Source organism: Eurypyga helias, unplaced genomic scaffold (genome assembly GCF_000690775.1).
Source record: "Eurypyga helias isolate BGI_N326 unplaced genomic scaffold, ASM69077v1 scaffold23880, whole genome shotgun sequence".
In the NCBI taxonomy this organism is placed as follows: Eukaryota; Metazoa; Chordata; class Aves; order Eurypygiformes; family Eurypygidae; genus Eurypyga; species Eurypyga helias.
The window spans coordinates 3067-23934 of NW_010225357.1; the positions used below are offsets into that span (position 1 = coordinate 3067).

Genomic DNA, 20868 nt, shown 5'->3' on the forward strand with positions numbered 1-20868 from the left:
CTGCCGTCCGCAAACAGAAGCGACGCACGGGGTCACCAACCGGAGCGTCTCTGCGCCTTTAAGGGTCGTACAAACACTCTCCTCGACTGAAACCCACACCGCAGGGCACACAGCACTTTCCTACCTTGCTCTTAACGTCTCGGATATTCAAGTAGTAATTAAACACGACAGGACACTTCAGGATGAATTCTATTGCTGCTAGATACGAGCTGGCCGTGTCTTCCAGGGCGTACTTGTGCTTCGCTGCTGGGTGTCACCGGTCAGGGCTGTGCTCGCAGGAGGAAGTTACATGTTCAGCACCAAAGCCCGTCAAGGCTAAATAACTGGAATATTGCAGAGCTACCGCAGTGAGGCAGAAGTTCGGTTCTGCTGAGTATTGCTCCTCCACACAACCGAGGCCCTAACAGAGGGCAAGTTACTCTCCCACCCCGTCGCCTGCGACAAATTTGGCCAAATATGCTGTCATGAATCCTGTGATAGAGCCCTATAAAGGGAGTTGCTGTAAGGACGCCTTGACAAGTAGCACAGCCACAACAAGCACTTGATCCCGTTCGTAAATGGCTCTCATCCCGGTTTTCCAACTCCTAGGGCTGTAATCATCAACACGCACACAAAACCAGCCTGTTCCGAGAGGGACGCCAGAAAGGTTTTGTTCTCTCTACCACTCGGACACCACGCTTCCGCACGCCCCGCCGTCAGAAGGGCATGGAACGCGCTGGGAAGAGCCAGTAGTAACCCTGACAGGACGAGCTAAACGCTCGCTGTCCTTTTCCTCTGCAGCTGGAGCTCCGAAGGACCAGCAGGCGCTCACAGGCAGACACCAACCGCCCCCTCCGCTCGGGCCACCTCCCTGGCGAGAAATCCATGGGGGGGTTGTGCATACAGACTTCTTTAGGGTGGTAACTGTCAGTTTAAGGGAAAGGTGGGGTGAGAAATCTATAAAGCACCCTGAACTGATGCCATGATATGTTTCATAAAGAACAGTTATATTTTAAAATACTTCATAGGAACAGTAAAACTTGCACTGCTGCATAGCAGACAACACGGAGAACATTTAGTAAAAACATTCACCGAAACCCCTGGCATATGTATTTAATGTCACTAATCAAAATATATATTACAGTCCAAGGATCTGTTAAGGATCTGTTTGGGGTTTGTACAGTATACACAATATTTCAGAAAAAAATATTACAGTAAGGTATTTTATTTCTCCTTTTTTATATTAGGCTTATCTATCGCAACGTACAGTCCCTCTCCTCTATATACCAACCCTCAAACACCCCAATGCCCTAGCCAAAAAGTGTTCAGCTATCTAATAAGCCCTGTCTAGTATAAATTCCAGTTTTAGAAACTTGAGTAATCTTAATTACATTTTAATAAATAGTTCAGTTTGCCCTTTTTCACCTTAGCCTTTCAAGGAAGTCCTTTCGTTACCAAAACTCGGTGTGTCACAACCTGTCAGAGGTCAGAGAGGCTTTTGCTTGTTTATTCAAAAGGATAAGAGTCCCAATATCATTGCAACGCATTAAATATAAGTATATGATATTTACACTGTCCTCTCGGATTTTAAATTTCGGTGAAGGACAATTGGGAACTAATGTCAGCTACGACAAACCTCCGGTGTGGCTGGTGTTTTAGTCATAAAAGGTGTATTAAGCTAGAAAGTACACCACGTGGTTGCCCTGACTCTTCTTGTTTCAGTTTGCTATTAGAAATTAAATGGAGTGAATTGTTCACGTGAGCAAGGGTTCAGGACAAGGGGTGGTGGGAAACGCATGAAGAATTTTCTGCGTGTTTTGAGATTCCAAAATACCTGAAAACCGTGGTCCCTTTTGCAGTGCCAGGATCTATAGGGGAGAAAAAATGCAGCCAAAAGAAGAGGAAAATCTGTTAAATTAATTTGATTAGTAAAGGTGTGTTTTAAAATGCCTCAGTTCTGTACAGTATTATACAAGGGAAGTCTCTTCTTCAGCTTCTGCAGCTGTGGTACATTCTTACGTACTGGCTAGCAGGCGGCCCACACGCGCTGTTGGGGGCTACTTGCGATCGTCGATCGTTTTAATGAATTCAACGGCCGCTGTGAACTGCATCCACCAGTACGATTCTTCTCCGGACAAACAGTTGGCATAGAAACTGCTGATGTACTGCACGGTGGAGAGCAAGCAAGGCGGGTTTGCCTGGGGGTTCAAGAAGAGAGAGATACTCGCGCCTTGCTTGCAAGGCTGAACACAAAACCTTACACGACACAGAACCACAGTCCCATCTGCACAGTGATCCGTGCACTCCGAGTACGTGACTACGTCACGTAGCCCTCTGCCATTCCACGTGCTCCGAACACGTCGGCCTTGATGAGCCGTTTTCCAAAAGGGAAAAGCGACTAGCAGGCCAAGAGGAAAAAGGGTAACACTGGCAGAACCTATAAAAACCACCAAGGATTTCAGCACATGGAACAGCCTGTTCCTTCAGCATCTTCTGTAACGGACCATTCTCCCAACACTCAGACATCAAACAGGGTCAGCAACGCAACACAAGTCTGCCCAGTCTCGGTCCCGAGAGAGGACATCAGCCAGGCACAGATGACAGATGCTGGCGGACACGCCTCAAGACTCCCACTCCACACACACCACCTGCACCCCCATTTCCTTGGTTCCAAAGGCAAAGTCTGCCTGGATTCAAGAACCACAGCAGTGGCCAGCACTGCTGATGTTTCTATCCAAACCTGCTGAATTAGGTCAGGTTTTGTGTCGAGCCTGCTCCCAGTTACTCAAACGCATTGGTTTTCTTCCTAAAATTCGCTTGCTTATTACAAGAATTAGCTGGAGTTTTGAGATCTTTGCAAGAGAACTCACCTTTATGAGGACAAAGACCAGAACAGGAACAAAATCATCTGCCCCAGGTACTGAATCTTCATTTGCCAGACTAAGCAGGTTCATGATGGTGGAACACATCCGCAGGATACACTGTACTTTGTCTCGGGGGGTTTTGTAAGCACTTATCGTGCGGATTTCAGACTGCGCAGATGGCCACGGTGCCTCCCGGAGATATACCTGGAAAAAAAAAACACCAACATGCTGCCACTTCTTGTTTGTCCAAGCTACTGCTGTGCACCACAGAGGCTCTGAAGGACCGGAGGCACAGGCAGGAGCAAGGCTCTGGAGAAACGGGAAGCTCTAAGTCAAGGGGATTCCATTACACCTGATGAAGGCGGTTTCCTGCTGTTATAATAAAAACTACATGCAGCCAGCACTCTAAGCACCACTCAGCTAATTAACCTGTAATCCCTGACTTCTCCGGTTCACCGTTTCCACGGAAGGCAGAGCTGCACGTCTGTCGTCTGTATCAGCAGCTTTATGAACACTCACCGTTTTGAGTCACAGGGTTCAAGTGCTGAACTGAGAGCTAGGAAAGCTGTGAACATCCACCCTGACAGACACCTTCAGCCTACCAACCTGCTTTCAGTTACCCTGTCAGCCATGAGAAAAGTGAAAGCACCGGGCAAATTCAGAGCTTTGCAAGGTTCCATTCATTCTGGCTGGTTTGGAAAGTCCAGTTACAGCTGTGGCATATGAATCACTTTAAAAGCATCAAGGATTCAAATCTTGCCTTTTGAAGCAAATCATCAGAAATCATCTTAGTGCAGTGCAATGTTAGTTCTTAAATCTTACTATCAGGACAGAGGGGGCAAAAATCAGAAAAAAGGAATTTGAAAGGATCAGTCAGTGATACCAAAGCATGGGCACAGCATGTTTTTCCTGCAGGATACTGCAGCTGTCAGCCAGAAAAGGAATGCTAAGTGTAAATCAAAACAACCCTCTCCCCATCCCAAACACCACCACATCCAGCACCTGACACACGTAGAAAAAGCGAAGGAAAGAAGTTACCTCAGGTATCTGAAGTGCTTTGTGGTTTGCAGTCACTACTTTGGATAACCGCTGTATGTGCTCGTGAAGGACCCTGAAACAGGCACAAAAACCAGGAGTGAAAAGCCAGCAGAGGCCAGGCAGCAGTTCCCTGGGGTTTCCCACTAGTTTTAAGCTGGAGTCTACAAGTCAGATCTTCAGGAACAATCGCGATGGTCCTACCGCTGACGGACACTAGGCCCGTAAGAGAAGCAGGGGGTTTTGCCACACAATCAAGTACGACCACTCAGCCAGCAGAGCATTCAAACAGCGTGTTCTAAAACACAACAAAAATGCCAAACACGTGGAAAATACTGTCCCCAAACCAAAACTGGAAGGAGTCCCGAAGCAGATTTTGATCATCCCCTTGGCATCCACACCTGACAATCTGAAAGTCTGTATCCCAAGTCATTACATTCCCAATTTTATTCTGTTCTAGCAGTTTGTTGCAAACACAAACTTGGCACACGATGCCGAAGCTCCTCCTTGGTCTTTTCCAAAACGTTCCGAAGGGAAACACGAGTTTGTACAGCCTGGCTGCCGCAGCCAAGACTGCCACACGAAGGCTGCACAGCTCCCACCTACATCGACTGCTGAAGAGAGAACAGGCACGTCGGATTACATCAACTTACTGGTCACGCAAAATATCTCCGTCCTGGTTAGGGTAGAACGCGAGTTTGAAGATACGATTCATCACGCTGCGTTCTATAGCCAGTTGTGCGTCCTGAAGCTGTTCTTCGCTGGCGTTCTGCCATATGGCATCCTGCGCCATCGCCCCGTACAGGAACTGAAGAAAGTCCTCAACTTGGGCTGTTTTATCATCTGCTGCTGTGAGCTTCTGGAAATCTGATAAGAAGTAAAAAGAGAGAACGTTCAGTTACGTAAAAAGCATTCTTTCTAACAGGTTTTTCTGGGAAGAACCACCCAGCACTTCAAACCTCCTGCCAGGCAGCACTGAGGCTCCGTTTTGCCCACACCCCAGTAAGGGAAACACAAGCAGGAATGCTGGAAATAAATGGAGGAATTAAAGGAAAAACATCTAGAACACATTTAGCCATGCAGATGGTCAAACTACTCTCCTCGATACTGTGTCAGTCGACTCCTCTGCAGCACCAGCTCTTACACCTTCTCCCCTGCCACCCACTGGGAAAACACCCAGAACTGTCACTAGAACCAGCCTGCAGGAACCGCCACACGGGAGGCTGTCGGATGCTGAAAGTGGGGGGCACAGGGGAAGATACGAGGAAAACCCATGTGTACCATTACCCACCCCCACCTTTAAGCATGCCCAGCTGCACCACTCGTATTGATCTCCAACACCCAGGGCGAGTGACACACCTCGGCCAGGTCAGGGGCCGTTCGTCGGCTCCGTACGCACAGCGCTCTGCGCCAGAAGACAGCCGCCCCTCGCGTCTGCCGGCAGCCTCAGCGCCACAGCTGCCAACTCCTCTTTTTGGGTATCCAGAAATAGCTGTCTCCTTTCAGTCCCATGAAAGGGCTTTAACTCCTTCCTGGATCACTCAATCTTATTACCAGAACTTTAATCCCACTACATGCAAGTTCTCTTCTTAATTCCAGCCTGTTCAGGCCCATTTAACAGGCAGCACTGTGTGCTCTGGGAGCAAGGACTGACTCCAAATTTCTTCTGCCCTTCATTAAGTCAGGCGTGTGCACAGAGAAGAGGGGAAGAGTTTGTTCCACTGTCTCTGCTTAAGAGAGCTGTCTTCCTGGTGTCGTTATCCCTTATGCTACGGTATTTTTGAATCTCTATCACTGCTATTCCCCTATCTTATAAGGTGCCACAGGTTCTGTACTGAGGACTGAATGCTGCAACTTAATTTATCACTTATCAGTATCTAAAACAACTAACAGTATCCATGCTTCTTCCACGGGGCAGATATTATCTAATATGATTTAGTGTAACTTTTTAGGCCAAGTGAGGTCAAATCACCTTCATGCTCTTAGCCCGTGAAAAATGCAGACAGTTACCATGGCTTAGCTGCCACAACTCACAGTTCAGCGTCAGTAATCTGTCTATTTGAGCCACTAATTCACCAGCTAAAACAAACGCCATTTTAGGAATCTGCTCCTCAGATGAGAAGCTGTATTTTAAAACACCAACCTGAGCCAGCATCTAAATATGGAGTAAAGGAATATAAACATCCCACAGCCTGCATTAACCTTACCTTGAATAAACTCCCTTATTTTCTTCTCTTTGCTCTCCAGCAGTAACCTCACACACACCGTAGTGAAGTATCTGTTGGCCACTTCTTTATCCCGCAGAACTCTTTGCAGCAGCCGTTCCAAGTGTGCTTGTGTCGTCTGCAGGCCTTGGCGACATCGCGTTAAGTAAGCGATATACGGAGCCCTTTTCCTAAAATACAGAGCGCTCTACCTTAGAGTCACAACGAGGAGAGAGACTAATAGCTTTACAAACTGTGACGTTGTCGTGGGACAGGAATCTTCAACCTCCTGCTTACAGAGCAAAGCTAACACCTGAATTGGGAAATTCTGTCTTACAGATTTCCCGGAGGAATTCGCTGCCCCTGCAGCACTGCAGAACGCCAGACTAAAGCGATCCCAAACACAGCTCTTGTGCAGCAAAGCTGAACATTAGCTCGAGGTGATTTAACCTGAGTTTATTACTACCTGGGCTGACTCAAGGTCCAGGCTCTCTGGAGCCGCTCACAGAGAGGTGAGACAATTTCACTGTTTAGAGGGGAAGCAGAGGTGTGACCTGACCTGGTACAAGTTAAGCCAAAAGGGATCTTCCCAGACTGCTGGTGAATAAACAGATGCACTTGGAAACCCGCTAAGACGCTGAGCAAACTACCTATAGTCCTCGGCGATGGATGCCAGCAGCTTCCGACAGGTCCTGTTGTCGAAGCGGCTTACGCACCGCATTGTCTCTTGCAGCTGGGCCATCAGGTTCTTGTCTTGGAGGTTAATGGCTTCAGCTAGCTGAACTTTCAAGAAGCACACAATTTCGTTGTCTAATAAAGGACAAAGGAAAAATATTAAGGAAAAGAAATGTAGGCATGATGAAAATAAAACTGGTATTGAATATGGGAAACAGGTAACAGTTTAAAACAAAACCTCTGGACATCTGGCAATAAACTTTATTTTAAAAACAATTTAATAAGTCTTTTTGACTTTTCCAGATATCAAGGGGTAACTTTTGATACCGCTACCATATTCAGCACCATCCTGAAATGTGAAAAGGACCAGGTAGGGTGACAAACTCACCTAGAATGAACAGAGGGATGCAAACACAAGACACGCTCTAAGCCAACGCAAAGACTCCATAAATCGTTCCAGTTACTCTGTTAGCAGTGTAGCACAATGCCCAACAGCACCTGTATTTTGGGAGTCTATTCTACAGCTTCAGGCTCTGCCTGCACTATACCTGACACCTCATTACGAAAACATTAGACCAGATTTAGTTTGTAGATTTGTTTGTGGAGTAAGGAAGAAAGAAAATGCTGGGAGGGTCAAAAGACAGCCTCTGCCTTCTGTTCCTCCGCCAAGGAAGTTACCGTAAAGGTGCCACGAGATGGGGAAAGAGGTGGCACATACAATACAAAACCCTGTGCACAGAGGAGTTAGTTACCTTCAGGGTCTGTGTGATCTGGGAGACCATTCCTCGTTGAATGTGTCAGCATAGGGAAGGCAACAGAATCTGCTGAACAAAGAGCCAATCTCAGTTTCTTCTTTGCATCCCTTAAAGAGGAAAAATATTCTCTTAACAAAGTCACTGCAAGGTCTGCTCCTTCCATAAGCAGTCTGAGTTCTGTATTCTTTGATTTCTTCTTAATACTGAAATACTTTCTTTTTAAAGCTACTGGGCATAATTTTAACACACCAACATTGCCATGACTTTAGAATACCAGTCCTTCTCATCTAGCACCTAGCCCACTTGCAAAGGAATCCTCCTACACACCGCTCCACCCTCTCAGGTTACAATATCCCCCCTTCACCAGTGGCAAAACAACAGTTTGAGACACTTAAAAGCAAAAGCATGTAAAAGTTTCAGATTTTTGTGGGAACCAATCACATGGCTTTGGCTTTTAGTTCTACTTGGTGGGTAAGATTAAAACCGCAAACATATTTACCTATAGGAGAAGGCAGAACTTTGGGGCTGTGCAACTTGACTTGCAGAATCTGGGAGATCATCTGCAGACATGTTTTGCAAAGCCTCGTCACGTGGCGAGTCATGCACACTCTCACCATCCCCCATGGTCTCTATGGAAATGGAAAAGAAAACAACATTACGCTCAAAGAGAGGAGTCAGAAGAAACCAGACTAAGGGTCTCTAGTTTCTTGTTATTCTAAGATCGGGGGGATGGAGACAGCCAATGAAACAACTTGTTCTGAATAAGTGGAAAAAGTGTATTAAAAATATACAAGTCACTAAGAAGAAGTTGCATCCGTTTTGGAAGGCAATATACTGCCTCAGTATCCATTAACACCCAAGAAAACGGGTAAGAGATGTGCCTTTAACAACCAACCACCTCAATGGCAATAGGATAGAGCTGTCCTTGGGGATACAGGTTTGGCTCCCAGTCTCCAGGGACCGTCCCACAGGTTATTTGACAAAATGTTCGGGTTTAGGGCTTGCACCATTCAGCTGTCAGCACCAACGTCAGTTGAGAATTCTGAAGTGTTTTTATCTTTAAGGAGGAGAAACTATGTTGGTGATGGTAAGAGCCAGGTTCTCACCTGCACTGTCATAGTTTACTATAGCTCCTTCACTAGGACTGGTTCGCTTAATTGCATTCCTGTATTTGTCCAGGATATCCTCGGCAGCTTGCGCCTGCGCGCTGAGCCTTGGGCTGGGATCGTCTGAAAAGACCGTTAAAAACAACAGGAGTTAACCTTGTGTTGTGCCAACTGAGAGCAAACACAGAAATTCAGACCTACACATCTGGACTCTGGCTCTAGGCACATCAACCAAGCAGCTGCTTGTGTTCCATGCAGACACAATTCAGATACACTTAGAAAGCCTGAACCAAAAGCAGGGGGAAAACCCAGCACAATGAACGTGAACAAGTAACCAGACCCTTAGCATATTTATACTGTGTGCACAAATGGTTCTTGCATACTTGAGGGCTTCTAGAAACAATCAAGCAAACAGAAAAACTAAACACCCAGGTTCAAGCCACGTTGAATTTAGCACTTAAGTAATTATTACAGGAATGTGTCCACAGCTATCCTTGCAGCTCAGCTACAATAAGGACACGAGCTTTATAATAGGGGGTGGGGGGAAGCAAAGACTGCAGTAGAGAATCCAGTACTACATGCTGACAGAAGCACGACAATGTGAAACCAGTTTTCAAGGCACAAAGTCTTTATGCAGTTTCTTATTCAGAAAGCCAGTGGTGCACGCTAACCACAGGAGCGGATCCCCTGCTCTACAGACACCTGGTGGGTACTCTGGAACTCCAGAGGGCATGTCATGAGAGAAATGGACGATGATGACACGATTCACGTACCTTGAAGTGTTGAGTATCTGTCAGGCACCATGTCATCTTTGTCTTTGTCTTGTTTTTCTTTCTTTCTAAATGGAATAGGAGCTGAAAATGCAAGTACCTTATCAAAGGCTATTCCGAGACAATGGCCAAACTGAGGAAACTTTAAAAAGTGGCTAGCAAAGACATTTGTCATCAAATAAACATCAATAAAAGCATAGGCCTATCTATGAGGTGGAGCAGAACTGCACTGACATCATACGTAGCAAGCCCTACCTTTAACAGACATGGTACCATGAGCCAGGCTGTGCAGTGTTGCCTTCCAGGTACAGCCTAGGCAATTCCTAGCCAAGAGAGTCAGGTAGCTTCCCTTTTTATTCACGTACTTATCTATACTGTAGCTTAGCCAATGCTGGTCATAATGACATGAGTCTTTCCTGGCAACATCTCCCCACGAGTAAGTTCAGGGAGAAGATGCAAAGACAGCACGTTGTGAAACAGGAAAGCAAACAAAGCGATGTTAGAACATTGTACCATTAGCTAAAGTCACACAGAGCCTGCAAGGATTGCACTGGTTCTTTTCCAACGGAAAGGCTGTTTTAAGAGGCAAGGATATCTAATATTGCACCTTGTTCCATCCCCAGTTGTCACCGTTCACACCATGAAAGCCAAGCAGTATCTTGAGCGAGCTTTACTTTGTAAACAGCCCAAGTCTGATTTCCACTCATGCTGTTACAGGGGATAGCCCAAGCCATCAACCCCCTCCAGCTCGCACGCTGCCATCCGTCAGGTGAAGTCCTCAGGGAAGCTAAACTGGAGTTAACACCATACAGCTACAAAATGACTGGCCTCCCATAGGGATGCCAAGGTTACCGAATGATTAAGATACAACAACACCTAAGCAAACTCCTTTCAGCTCACACACCTCTCCATAGGTGCTGCACCCTTTGTATTGCAGTAATTCTCTTTTTACTGCAACACTTGCAATTCTGTAAGTAAGAAATCTTTATTTCTCCAAATTAAGCAGGACAGCTGTAACTCTGGAACAGATCTATGTCGCTCTGGTCAGCTTCCCAAGAGGAACTGTAAAAGCTTTCTGTAGAAGGGACTGAAGAGCCAGCAAAGGCTGCACGCACTCTTACTGAAGTGCCAAAGCCAGACGGACGGGGTCCTACCTTTGGGCATGGCAGACACAAAGCGCTTCCGCCACCAGGGCTTGTTTCGGTCAGACTTCTCATCGTCACTGTCTTTTCGTTCTTCGATCTGCAGAAGGGCAGAGTTTACCTCTGAGCACCTACCGCGCCAAGCGTAAAGACAGAGCTCTTCCCTGACATCAGGCTATGCTACACGGACTGTAAGTTAGAAATATCCCTCCTGTGGAGGGCTGTCTATAAATGCAAAGCCAAAGACATGAAGAAACTCAGGTTTCACTTATTTTTTAAAGAAAATGACTTTTCAGGATGCTGCAGCATTTCAAATTTAAACACTACAACAAATTATACCTGAAATCCCACCAAACCCAGTGAGGCTCATCCAGTAAATTTAAGAAAAGGCGGATTCATTAAGCCATTCTCAGAATCTGTGGGATTAGCCTGTAAAACACTGTTGGACAACATTCAGAGGTAACAAAGCGCATCGCCATTCCCTGGCTAAACACGTTAATTCCAGTGTTCTGCCATCAGATGCATAATTAGAGCGGGCACGCTAGAAAAGAATGAGCTGACAAATAACAGGCTTACCTCTCCCCTAGAGGAGTCTTTACTGGGAGACGAAGACGATGACTGAGATGCAGCCACCAGAACAGCCGCTCCAGTGTTGGAGGTTGGCATTGGAAGCTCCCTCTCCTCATTACCGGGACGTCTGTTCCACCCAGGATCACTCATAGGTCTCCGAACGGATGATACTATATCCGAGCTCCTGCTGCGGACTAGCCTCTCCGGGTAAGAATGCCTCTGCTTGAATGCTTCTAAATCAGTTGGAATTAAAGCGTGAGACCCAAAGTTTGGTAATCGGGCCTCGTTACCTCCCATAGCTCCTTCCAAGATGGGTGGATCCGGTGGTGGATGAGAGGGTCTTGCATAGTGCACTTTAGGCCTTACTACAGCTGATACACCTGAGGTCATAAGCACAGAAGAAACCACACACGTTCCTCTTAAGTGCTTCCAAATTAGCTGGTACGAACACAGAAGCATTAAGAAATGCCTGGGTTTTTCTAAAAAGCTTAGTCTTTACAACTCACCCTCGTTTGATGACAGGGGGTCAAACAATGCCAGCAAAGAATCCGTCTGAGAAGGGGGAGATGTCAACTGACTGGCTCCTGAAACACAGGGGAGAAGAGTTAGCGCTGTACCAAGAACTGCCTTCAACACAAGGCCACCGGAAAACTGCCCTTGGCAACAGCATCTTACAAAAAACTTATCTGGCAGAATATTTTTAAAGATATTCTCATGTGGAAAAAAGATCTCTGTAGGATGCTGAAACGGCCAAAGAAGTACATCACAAAAAGTGGGGAAATCTTGAGGGACAAACCAGTTCCAAAGTGCAAGAGGACAGTCAGTGTAACCAAACTGGGAAAAGGGGACCTTAGATCCAGTACTCAAGCTCGATCACTATAAGGTACTGGAGTCTTTGTCCAACAGGCAGTGCTGGCAAATCAGGAAAATGCTAGGCTTAGCCACCAGAACTCTGAAATTGGGAAAAATTGTGAAATTTAAGGATTCTACAAATGTCATTATGTGCAAAACCTCAGCTATGAGAGATTCTAATTCCTGTTCACAGGTAACTAACTGGCTTACCATGGGCTGTTTCATCCATGTCAGGACTTGTCACAGAATCTTTTCCCCCAAAGTCGGAGCTACATTCGGACCGGAGATCCTCAATCTTATTAGGAATATCTTCAGATGTTGCACTAATACCTTACACATAAAAAAATAAGGATCTGTAATAGTCTTTCAGAGGAAAAGGAAGCAAAATCCCAAAGCTGTTAAAATGTGTGGTGAACGCTGCAATAATCAAATCCTAACGCACAGCAGCACCCAGAGACATTCCGAGTTTCTATACTCCTAAAATAACACTTCATTTCTGGTCTACATCAACTGTTTAGCATAGACATGAATACACTGACAAAGGAAGTTAGAAAGATGCTTCACCCTGCTAAATATTTCACAGAAAACTAACAACTGAAGTGGAAATACGCTGCTTTACTTAAAAAGGTTGCGATAATTAACTAACTGCAAGAAAATTAGGAGTTTCTTCCAAATCCACACCACTGCTAGTGTAGCCGAGTATTCAACACACTGATGCCTTTTTTATTGCTCTGTAAGATGAGCAAAGAATTGCTGCTTTCAAAATTCCGGAATGAGTGCAAAGCGCTGTTCTGCGAGCGGAGTGACGCGTAAAGAAAGCAAGTGCAGCAAAGTGGATGCTGATGGCGCTCTCATGCGGCAGCGTGTTGGCAGAGACCACTGAACACACCTGATACAACGCTGAGGCCTGGTGTACTGGGTCGAGAACTGACCTCCCTCACATCTGTGTCGTCAGAGGTGCTACCCAGCCCAGAACAGCTTTCCAGTTCCTGGAGTCTTTCCTCCTGTTTTAAGTCTGGGGCCTCTACACAAGTGAGACAAGGGAGGGTAGAGAGAAAAAGCATCATTACTCAATGCCACGTTCCCTTAAAATTCACATACAGAGGGCAGGGGAGTACGTGCTGGTTTAGTATATTAAAGTTCTAAGCCAACTCAACCACTTCAGCAAGAGTTGTCTCCCTGTGCAGGAGGCAGGACTCTGCACAGATCGCAATGCTCTGTCTGCAGGGGCGTCCCGAGAAGTTTTTACTGGTTTAAGCACCGTATTTCTGAGACCCAACAGGACACAGTCAAACCTTCATTAACCAAAGCAACCTGTGATCACAGGCAGTCCTACTTAACACCACAGGGAAAGAAATAGGAGCTTCCTTTGCAATCCTTTCTCTCCCTTTTTGGTCCTTATGAATTTCTTAAGTAACAGGCAGTCCCTCACAGTGCTTTCCATCTTCTCTCTGCCTAGGAACAGTTTGTCTTTTTAATCCTGGAAGTATTCACAAACACTAACTTAACCCTAGGACAGTAGTTTCCCAAAGAAAGAGAGAGAAAGAGGCTGTGGCTTTGCGTTGGATGCCTCTGGAAGAGTCTTGATTGATGCTAAATAAACACAAACTGCACAGTTCTGACCTGAATCGCTTGGCAATACTTCCACGCTCCACGCCTCACTTGTGGTTTCTGATATGGTTGAACCTGTGCAGGGATCAAGCAACAAGGATCCTGAACCTGGTAAACACAGCAAGCTGCCTAGCATGTTCTCTGCAGCCGCACCTGCAAAAGTAAAGCCGAAGCGTATAGCTAGACATCGGCTGCCTGGAGACAGCTCTAACGAGAGAGAACAGTAAGAACACATTTTAAGTGTCCTTAATAAACAGTCAGGGAAGACAATGTTGAAAAGACAGAAATGAGCAACCAAATACAATACAGGTCATGCCCACAAACTCCTCCTACAGAAAAGATCCAGTTTAACCAATGGAACACACCCATTTAGAAGAAGAGGAGGGCTCAGCCCCCACTCTTTGAGGGCAAGGATGAAGCATTTGAACACCCCAGATGAGCACCGAGTTACCTGCTATTTCTTGCAAACGGTCTTCATCAATGTTAGGATCGAAGTCACTTCCCAAGACATCTGTACTCCAGGTTTCACTCACAGTTTCCGATATATCTCTGTCATCAGTCAATCCCATCATGTCACGGATTTCAAATTTACGGAGCTTGTCATCAAGATTATCCTGAGTTGTGGCTATGTGAAAATAAAAGGGTTCCATTTTTTTAAAAGGTTTCCCCAATTACTTCTGACTGAAAATAGGGAGAAAAAACAAACACACAAACAAAACCACCTCCTAATTCTGTCAGTTAAGACTGTGTTTTAAGTCAGGCCTGTAAAGCACTATTATACTATTCAAAAGAGGCTGCCAGAAAATAACTTCTAAGCACATGTGAGACGTAAGGAAAATCCTAAGCTACACATGGTGATCCATCAACCAAACCAACAGACAAAATGAATAATGTTCAGCACGCTATCACGAAACTGATACAGTTCCTGTCAGAAGATTATTGTGGAAAAGCTGAGGCCTCATTCAAGCCCAAACCCCCTGCTCAAAACAGGATCAATTAGAGCAGGTTGCTCACGGTCACGTCTAGTCACACTGAGTATCTCCGAGGTTGAGACACCACAACCCCTTTGGGCAACCTGTTCCAGCACCTGACGAATACGTACCAAGCAGGCAGCTGGCCAGATGCTTTCAGACTACTCCAATCCCCGATTCCCCAAAGGATAAAGTTGGTATGGAGCAAAACCTTATGAGCAGTTTGTGCTGGTTTTAGTTGGGACAGAGTTAAACAAACATTAAAACTGTTCTTATCTCAACCCACAAATTCTCTTATCTTTTTCCTCTGATTCTCTCCCCCGTCCCACTTGAGGAGGGGCAGGCGAGCGAGCGTCTGCATGGTGTTTGGTTGCTGGCTGGGGCTGAACCATGACACAGTCCTTAATTAAGGACTTAAGGCTCAAAATCCCACGCAGTTTCCTTTTCCTAACAATGGACTGCAAGAAATATTTCTAGAGGAAAAAATAAACAAACCAACCAACCCATAAACGTATGCAAGACCAACTGCACAAGGAAAAAACTTTCACTTATTTTTCCTGAACTAGTCAGTTTTTCAGCCTTTTTCCACAGAAGAGTGGCTCTGCCATCCCCAGCACCTCAGGCACTTGGAGCAGAGAACTGGCACCTGCCTTGTTCATGCTCCAGCAGCTGCAGAGCTTCAACTCCATTGCTCCCAGAGGGGCCCGCGCCCAGCTCCGACACAGACTCCCCTTCTAAATCCAAAGATGACACAGAGTTGGAGCGATTTGAAGGGCCTGTGAAAACAGATTTTACCGTAAATTTAATCTGAATTACAGTTCCTAAGTATACAGCAATAACGATCCAGGACACAATTAACTAGAGATGAAAAGAAACGAAGCAGCACTTCAAATGAACCCGGGAGTTCATGAACTAAAGGTACGTTTGCTCTGCTCTAGATCCCTCTGCTACAGGCACTTAACCCGCACTGTGACTGCACTTCCCATGTTTAGGGGACCATACTAATTACGATAATTGACAAACGCATTACCAGAAATGGCTGGAGTCACACCGTTACTGTCCTTAACTGCAACTAAAATGGCAACAGTCTTTGCCATTAATTTGTTTACTTGTCCATGAATTTGTTTTCTTATTTTGAGGAGAGCGAGCAAAAATTGAATTATGGGTGTTACAAGAAATAAAGGATGCTGCGTGTTCTGTCCAAACCTCTCACCACCACAAATAAACCTGCCCTTTGTTGTGCCTGAGGCTTGTATAACAGAGCTGTCCAGAGTCCAGCAGTTATTCCCAGATATGTAACAGCTTATTAAAACATGATGAAAAATAAGTCTGAGAAGTCTGGGTTTGGAGCTAAGTTTCATTTTATTAATAATTAGCACTGCACTTGAGTTTAAAAGAAAAAAAATCCCTTTGTTTTCTCTCTCTAAGTACACTCAGGTTTTTTTTATTCCTAGTTCTCAGACTCGGTTATGCCTTTGCAGGTCAAAATTTAGTTCCAGACTTCCCTCTGAACAGCTAAGAGACTGGCTCTCAGGGTAAAATACCAAGCACAGCCTCCAAAATGGCAAAGACAATGGGCGGCACTAAACGGAAGTTCCTTTTATAGTTAAGGGGAAAAAAACCCAAAAACCCCCCAAACAGAAAAGGGACAAAACTTCTTCAAGACTTAAGCAGCCCTTCACCTTCAGATATTCCTTCCAGATTATCACTGCAGAGGGAAAAGCGCAAGGTTTTATCAGGTTTACCATGGAGTTTGTTTTCATCGACGGGGACATCTCCTTGTCCGCCATCTGCAAGCTGCATGTTTAACACCTGGAGAGGAAGGGAAACAAACAACACTTCCTTTAAATAATCTATTTTTCAGATAATTAAGCAGTACACAAAACACTGCACGTATTTTTTGCATTTTTTTCCCCCTCTAGATGTTAATAGCCCAATCCAATTTCTAACACTCCATCTGAAAAGAAGACAGCTATCTCCAAAGTCAGAGCCTGGAGAGGACGCAAGGTAACAGAGATGTGAACATGAGGCAAGTCCTGATACTAACGGAGCCGCCAGCTCCCTCGTCAGCCCAGGAGACTGACACAATACGGAAACTGGTCGTTACGAGTCTGCAGGAGGAGATAATCTACACTATCCGGCGAGGCAGCAAGGATGAAGGCAGGAGCTGTGCTACGGCTGGTGAAAGAAAAGGCGGCAAAACCAGCCTCACCCCAAGCACCACCGGCTGAAGGCTTTCGTGGCAACCTGACCGCGGCTCCACCCTCACAAGAAGCTGGGCCTGTGCATTTCCAGCCTGAGCTGCCAAAAACGTCAGGACCAGTGTCCCAGTTCTGTCATCCACCTGTGCCACCTGACCCAAGGACAGGGCATACAGAGAGACAACTGAATCACCATCTTCAGGCTCAGCAGCAACAGCCCAAGCTTGCCGTAAGCACGGCAGATGACACAGCCTAAATCTGCCAGGTCCATTTCTCCTGTGTTCGTATACGGCTTTTCACACCCTGCAGATGCACTGAGCGAGGGAAAAAACAGCTAACAAGGGGCAACTTGAATGCTACAACCCTAAGTTCTCTTAAAGGAAGAAAGGATTTTGATTCCCATTCCCTATTCATTACCTGAACTCAGCGTCACAACCTCGCTGTTTGCCATCAGGGAACGCAGAAGCCGTACGTCTCAAAGCACCCGAGGCGTGACAGTTTTCACATACCTCATTTTCTGACATCATTCCTGGAGTAATCTGTGGACCCGTCCCCAAAGAAATCACCAGCACTTCCTCCGGCTGAACTTCTGGGATGGTCTCCTGGGAGGATCCTTCATGATCTCCATGCTGATCCGTAAGAATATTCGATCTACTTCTGCTACGAGTTGCTAAGAGAATATTTTGAAATGGCAACATTAGAGAGCTTTTCCTTGGTTTAGGAGGAAAAAAAGACAATGCAATGGAAACACAGAATGGCAATGTTTTGAATTAAAAATACACACACTAAATAAACTTAAAAAAAGAAAACTCATGAGGCTCAGATGAAGCCAGTGTTTAAATCTGAGTACTGAACTGTGAGAAGGCGAGCGTGCAACACAAGTGGAGAGAGACAAGGTACACTATGCCCTGCCTGCCTACGCAAATTCGGTGTGTTCCAATCACAGAAAGACCCTTACCAAACGAGTCAGAAAATGATGAAGTTCGCTACCAACAAGAAAGGGTCTAGGTTCCGGCGGTTTACAACCCTGCTTAATTAAATTAATGTCAAGGTTTTTTCCTCCCAGGGAGCAGGGAAATCTTGTTCTAACAGGTGTCACAAGCCCAAACAAAATCCAACACCAGGTTTACTTTCATGACTTTGTGACTCTACCAGTCTTTTCCTCACATTCCCACGCTGGGCACCGTGGAAGGAAAAACGCCCACACGGAATTAAGATTTCTAAGTATGGCAGCACGACGCCAGTTATTTCTTCACTCGATCCAGGGAAAACAAGGCAAGTGTGTGAAGCCACAGCCAAATTCCGACCGTCACACGGAGGCACACGAGGTGGTTTTAAGAACGACACGTACATAGGAAATGAGTTTCATACAGCAATCGATGGAGATCTGAAAAAGCAACTGACTGCCAGAGTGAAGCAGAGGCACGCGCGAGTCGTGTCAGAAACCAAAGGTCACAGAGAAGAAGGGAAAAAAAAAAACCAAAAGGGGTTACTAGAGTTATGTGAGCAGAAAGATTGGTAGCAGAAGTATCCCAGGCAGTAATGGCTGCCAACTGCTGTCCTGGATTTCGGAAGCATTAAAATGAAACAAAAGAAATAAAAAACTTGAGCAAAAATTATTTTATACCATAAAATAAATGCTGTTGTGCCACTACAGTATAGGCATAAGGCCCGAGCCATGCAGCAGTCATTAGAACAACCTGGGGTAGGTTTGTTTTGGGGTTGGTTTTCTGGGTTTTTTTGCCACTAATTGGGCTCTACATATCTTCATCCTGTTACACACTAACACCAAATCCCTCAAACAAAAATATCCCGCGTGGGATTTACTCATGTAAATACACACTGAGGAGGAGCACCACACTTCCTGTTTTGAGAGAAAATGTTAACGGAACGGAAAAGTTCAAGAGTCAGAAATCCTATTCAAAGAGGACAAAAACCCAAACATACATAAAATTGCGCTACAATACACAAACAACTGGAATTAGACCAGGCAAATAATGGAGAAAGAAGAAAGTTTCTCTTCTCAGCACATATTCCAAAAGTTCTGCTCTTGCCTTTTCGTCCTCCTCCTCCACATTTGCTCTCATCGGAGACAGAAAAATTTTAACTTATTCTGTCCCACTAACTAACTGTCCTCACTTCCACTTTACCACTTTCCTACGGGATCTTCCCTCCTAGATCTGCTCCCCACCTTCACACCCGCCCTTTATTCCCACTGCACTGGCCTGACTACCAACTGCCCCAGCATTTTTCTCAAGCTCAGACCAGAGGGACGAGGCTCACCACACCTGCATCAGACAGCAAGGAAGTTACCTGGCTCTCTGTGCAAACAAAAATTAACCATCGACACGGAAAAAGTAGGAACTGAAGGTGTAGTCAAAGAGTAACCCCAAGAGATGGCTGCAAAACCGGCAGAGAGAATGTCTCAAGGCACCAAAACCGCACGGGAGGCCCGTCTGCGCTCCTTACCGATGGGCAATCGGTTTTTTTTGTTAGCTGGCGTAGTTGCAGGAGAAAGCTGTGGGGTATTGTACGGCGTCATTTCAAGGCTGCTGCTTTTCCCTGGTTTGTTCTGGGGTAGGTTTGCCAGCAAGTTTTCCAACGCCATCCGATCTTCTTTCAGCTGATCGCTTGACATAACATTCCGCATAAAGGCAACCTAAAAATTTAGAATTAGCGCGTTAAGAACCGCAGCATGAGCTACCGGCCGCGTTTACCCTCTCTACAAACACTGGGGTACGGGGTTATACCACTGCTTCCTAAGGAATTCAGGTATTACCAGGGCAGTTAGCTGGCTGTACGTCATGTAAACCACCGTTCTACTCAACCCCTCCAGGAGGTTGACAGAAGACATCGGGGGAGTTTCGACTGCACGCCCGTCAATGACTACATCGAGGAAAGCAGCCACGCAACTCTGTGAAGAGAAGGAGCAGTTTTTAAATGAGAGACCATTTACTAGAGTCCGGAAAGAACACGGCACGACAAGAGTTAAATAGTTTACATAACAATACAAGTTTTGCTTCCTACTTTTAAATAAAAAAACACATCACTGAAATCGCTGAAGCGCAAGCAAGGAAAGCATATCAGTTCCTTTTCTGCATTCCCAAGTGTTACTTACTGAAGTGTCTTCTTACAATTTAAAAAGAAAATTAAACTGGTTTGTGGCAATTAAACTGCCCTTTCCTGAAGGATCTGCGGAGCACAGACTAAAAGTGAAACAAGGAAGCAGACAATATCACTTTCTGCCCCAGGTGAATGCCACTTGTACAACGAACAGGTCATTTTGTACGATGACTGCGTAACAAGTATAATTGGCAAAAACTAGGACGTCACACAAGCAAATCAGTTTTTTAAACATAGGCAAATACATTAAAGATCATTAGTTTCACTGTTCCTCTGATGAAGGTAATTTCAGTATTGCTAAGGATGATTCATACTAACAAAGGAAAAGCTGAACAAAAAAGCAAAACTACACAAAAAAGGAACAGAAGTTACTTGCACTAACAAATCACTTGGTGTTAAACCAGATTTTGTGCAAAAGGTCTCTTCAGATCAAGTGTTTTCTTTAGGTTCAGTAGAGAAACCACATACAGTAATTCAGCAATCAGTTTAAAAGGTAACCTGCTTTTGTTTAATTCTGTGTTTTCTTTGCAGAAGTAGTATGTCAGAGCAGAAGCAAGAATCCCCAACCCTTCATTCTAGAACTCAAGACTTTGTTCCCAGCTTTGTGCAGGATTTAATCTTCTTTTCAGCACGTGTAACTTGAAGTTAACCGCCTAGTAAGCCTTTGGCAATGTCTGCGAAAAGAGACATCGAAGCACGAAGCAGACACACGAGTCTCAGCTTCTCTTGGTCTGGATTCTTACTTTGTCAAACTTGGCAAGGTTGCTCTTTGTACGCGGATCTCCCTCTTCAGAGCCCGTCATGGCCAACTGCTGCAGAAGTCTCCCAACCTGAAACAAAGAAGTATGAAGAATAAGCATTTCAAATCACCATGATGGACCCAATTATAAAAAATAGTTAAGAGAACTCCTCCACTCTAATTTTTTGTCATTTAACACCCTGAGAAATCCTCCTGATTGAGTGGCCAGAGTCTTTTAGGGTAGAAAAAACGCAAGAAGCTTCGGGGGGGG

The 20868-nt window shown here is 45.4% G+C and overlaps 1 protein-coding gene across 3 annotated transcripts in view; it reads right to left on the reverse strand.

The window, feature by feature from the left end:
* Positions 1–861: 861 nt before the first annotated feature.
* GAPVD1 (GTPase activating protein and VPS9 domains 1) overlaps positions 862–20868 on the reverse strand; it is a 22453-nt gene continuing 2446 nt past the window's right edge. Inside the window, exons 3-25 of one of the 3 annotated variants that reach the window (XM_010149289.1) lie at positions 20602–20688; positions 19515–19649; positions 19205–19394; positions 17245–17405; positions 16280–16346; positions 15185–15310; positions 14015–14188; positions 13576–13716; positions 12842–12976; positions 12163–12282; positions 11607–11684; positions 11107–11480; positions 10543–10630; positions 9392–9472; positions 8619–8741; positions 8012–8141; positions 7510–7619; positions 6733–6892; positions 6086–6273; positions 4532–4745; positions 3882–3954; positions 2850–3047; positions 862–2177 (exon numbers count right to left, since the gene is read on the reverse strand). In XM_010149289.1, the coding sequence (XP_010147591.1) occupies positions 2037–2177; positions 2850–3047; positions 3882–3954; positions 4532–4745; positions 6086–6273; positions 6733–6892; positions 7510–7619; positions 8012–8141; positions 8619–8741; positions 9392–9472; positions 10543–10630; positions 11107–11480; positions 11607–11684; positions 12163–12282; positions 12842–12976; positions 13576–13716; positions 14015–14188; positions 15185–15310; positions 16280–16346; positions 17245–17405; positions 19205–19394; positions 19515–19649; positions 20602–20688 (3294 nt within the window). In that variant the 3' untranslated portion in view covers positions 862–2036. Of the gene's footprint in view, positions 2178–2849; positions 3048–3881; positions 3955–4531; positions 4746–6085; positions 6274–6732; positions 6893–7509; positions 7620–8011; positions 8173–8607; positions 8742–9391; positions 9473–10542; positions 10631–11106; positions 11481–11606; positions 11685–12162; positions 12283–12841; positions 12977–13575; positions 13717–14014; positions 14189–15184; positions 15311–16216; positions 16347–17244; positions 17406–19204; positions 19395–19514; positions 19650–20601; positions 20689–20868 lie in introns of all 3 variants that reach the window. The other 2 variants (XM_010149282.1, XM_010149274.1) reach the window with 2 other exon arrangements.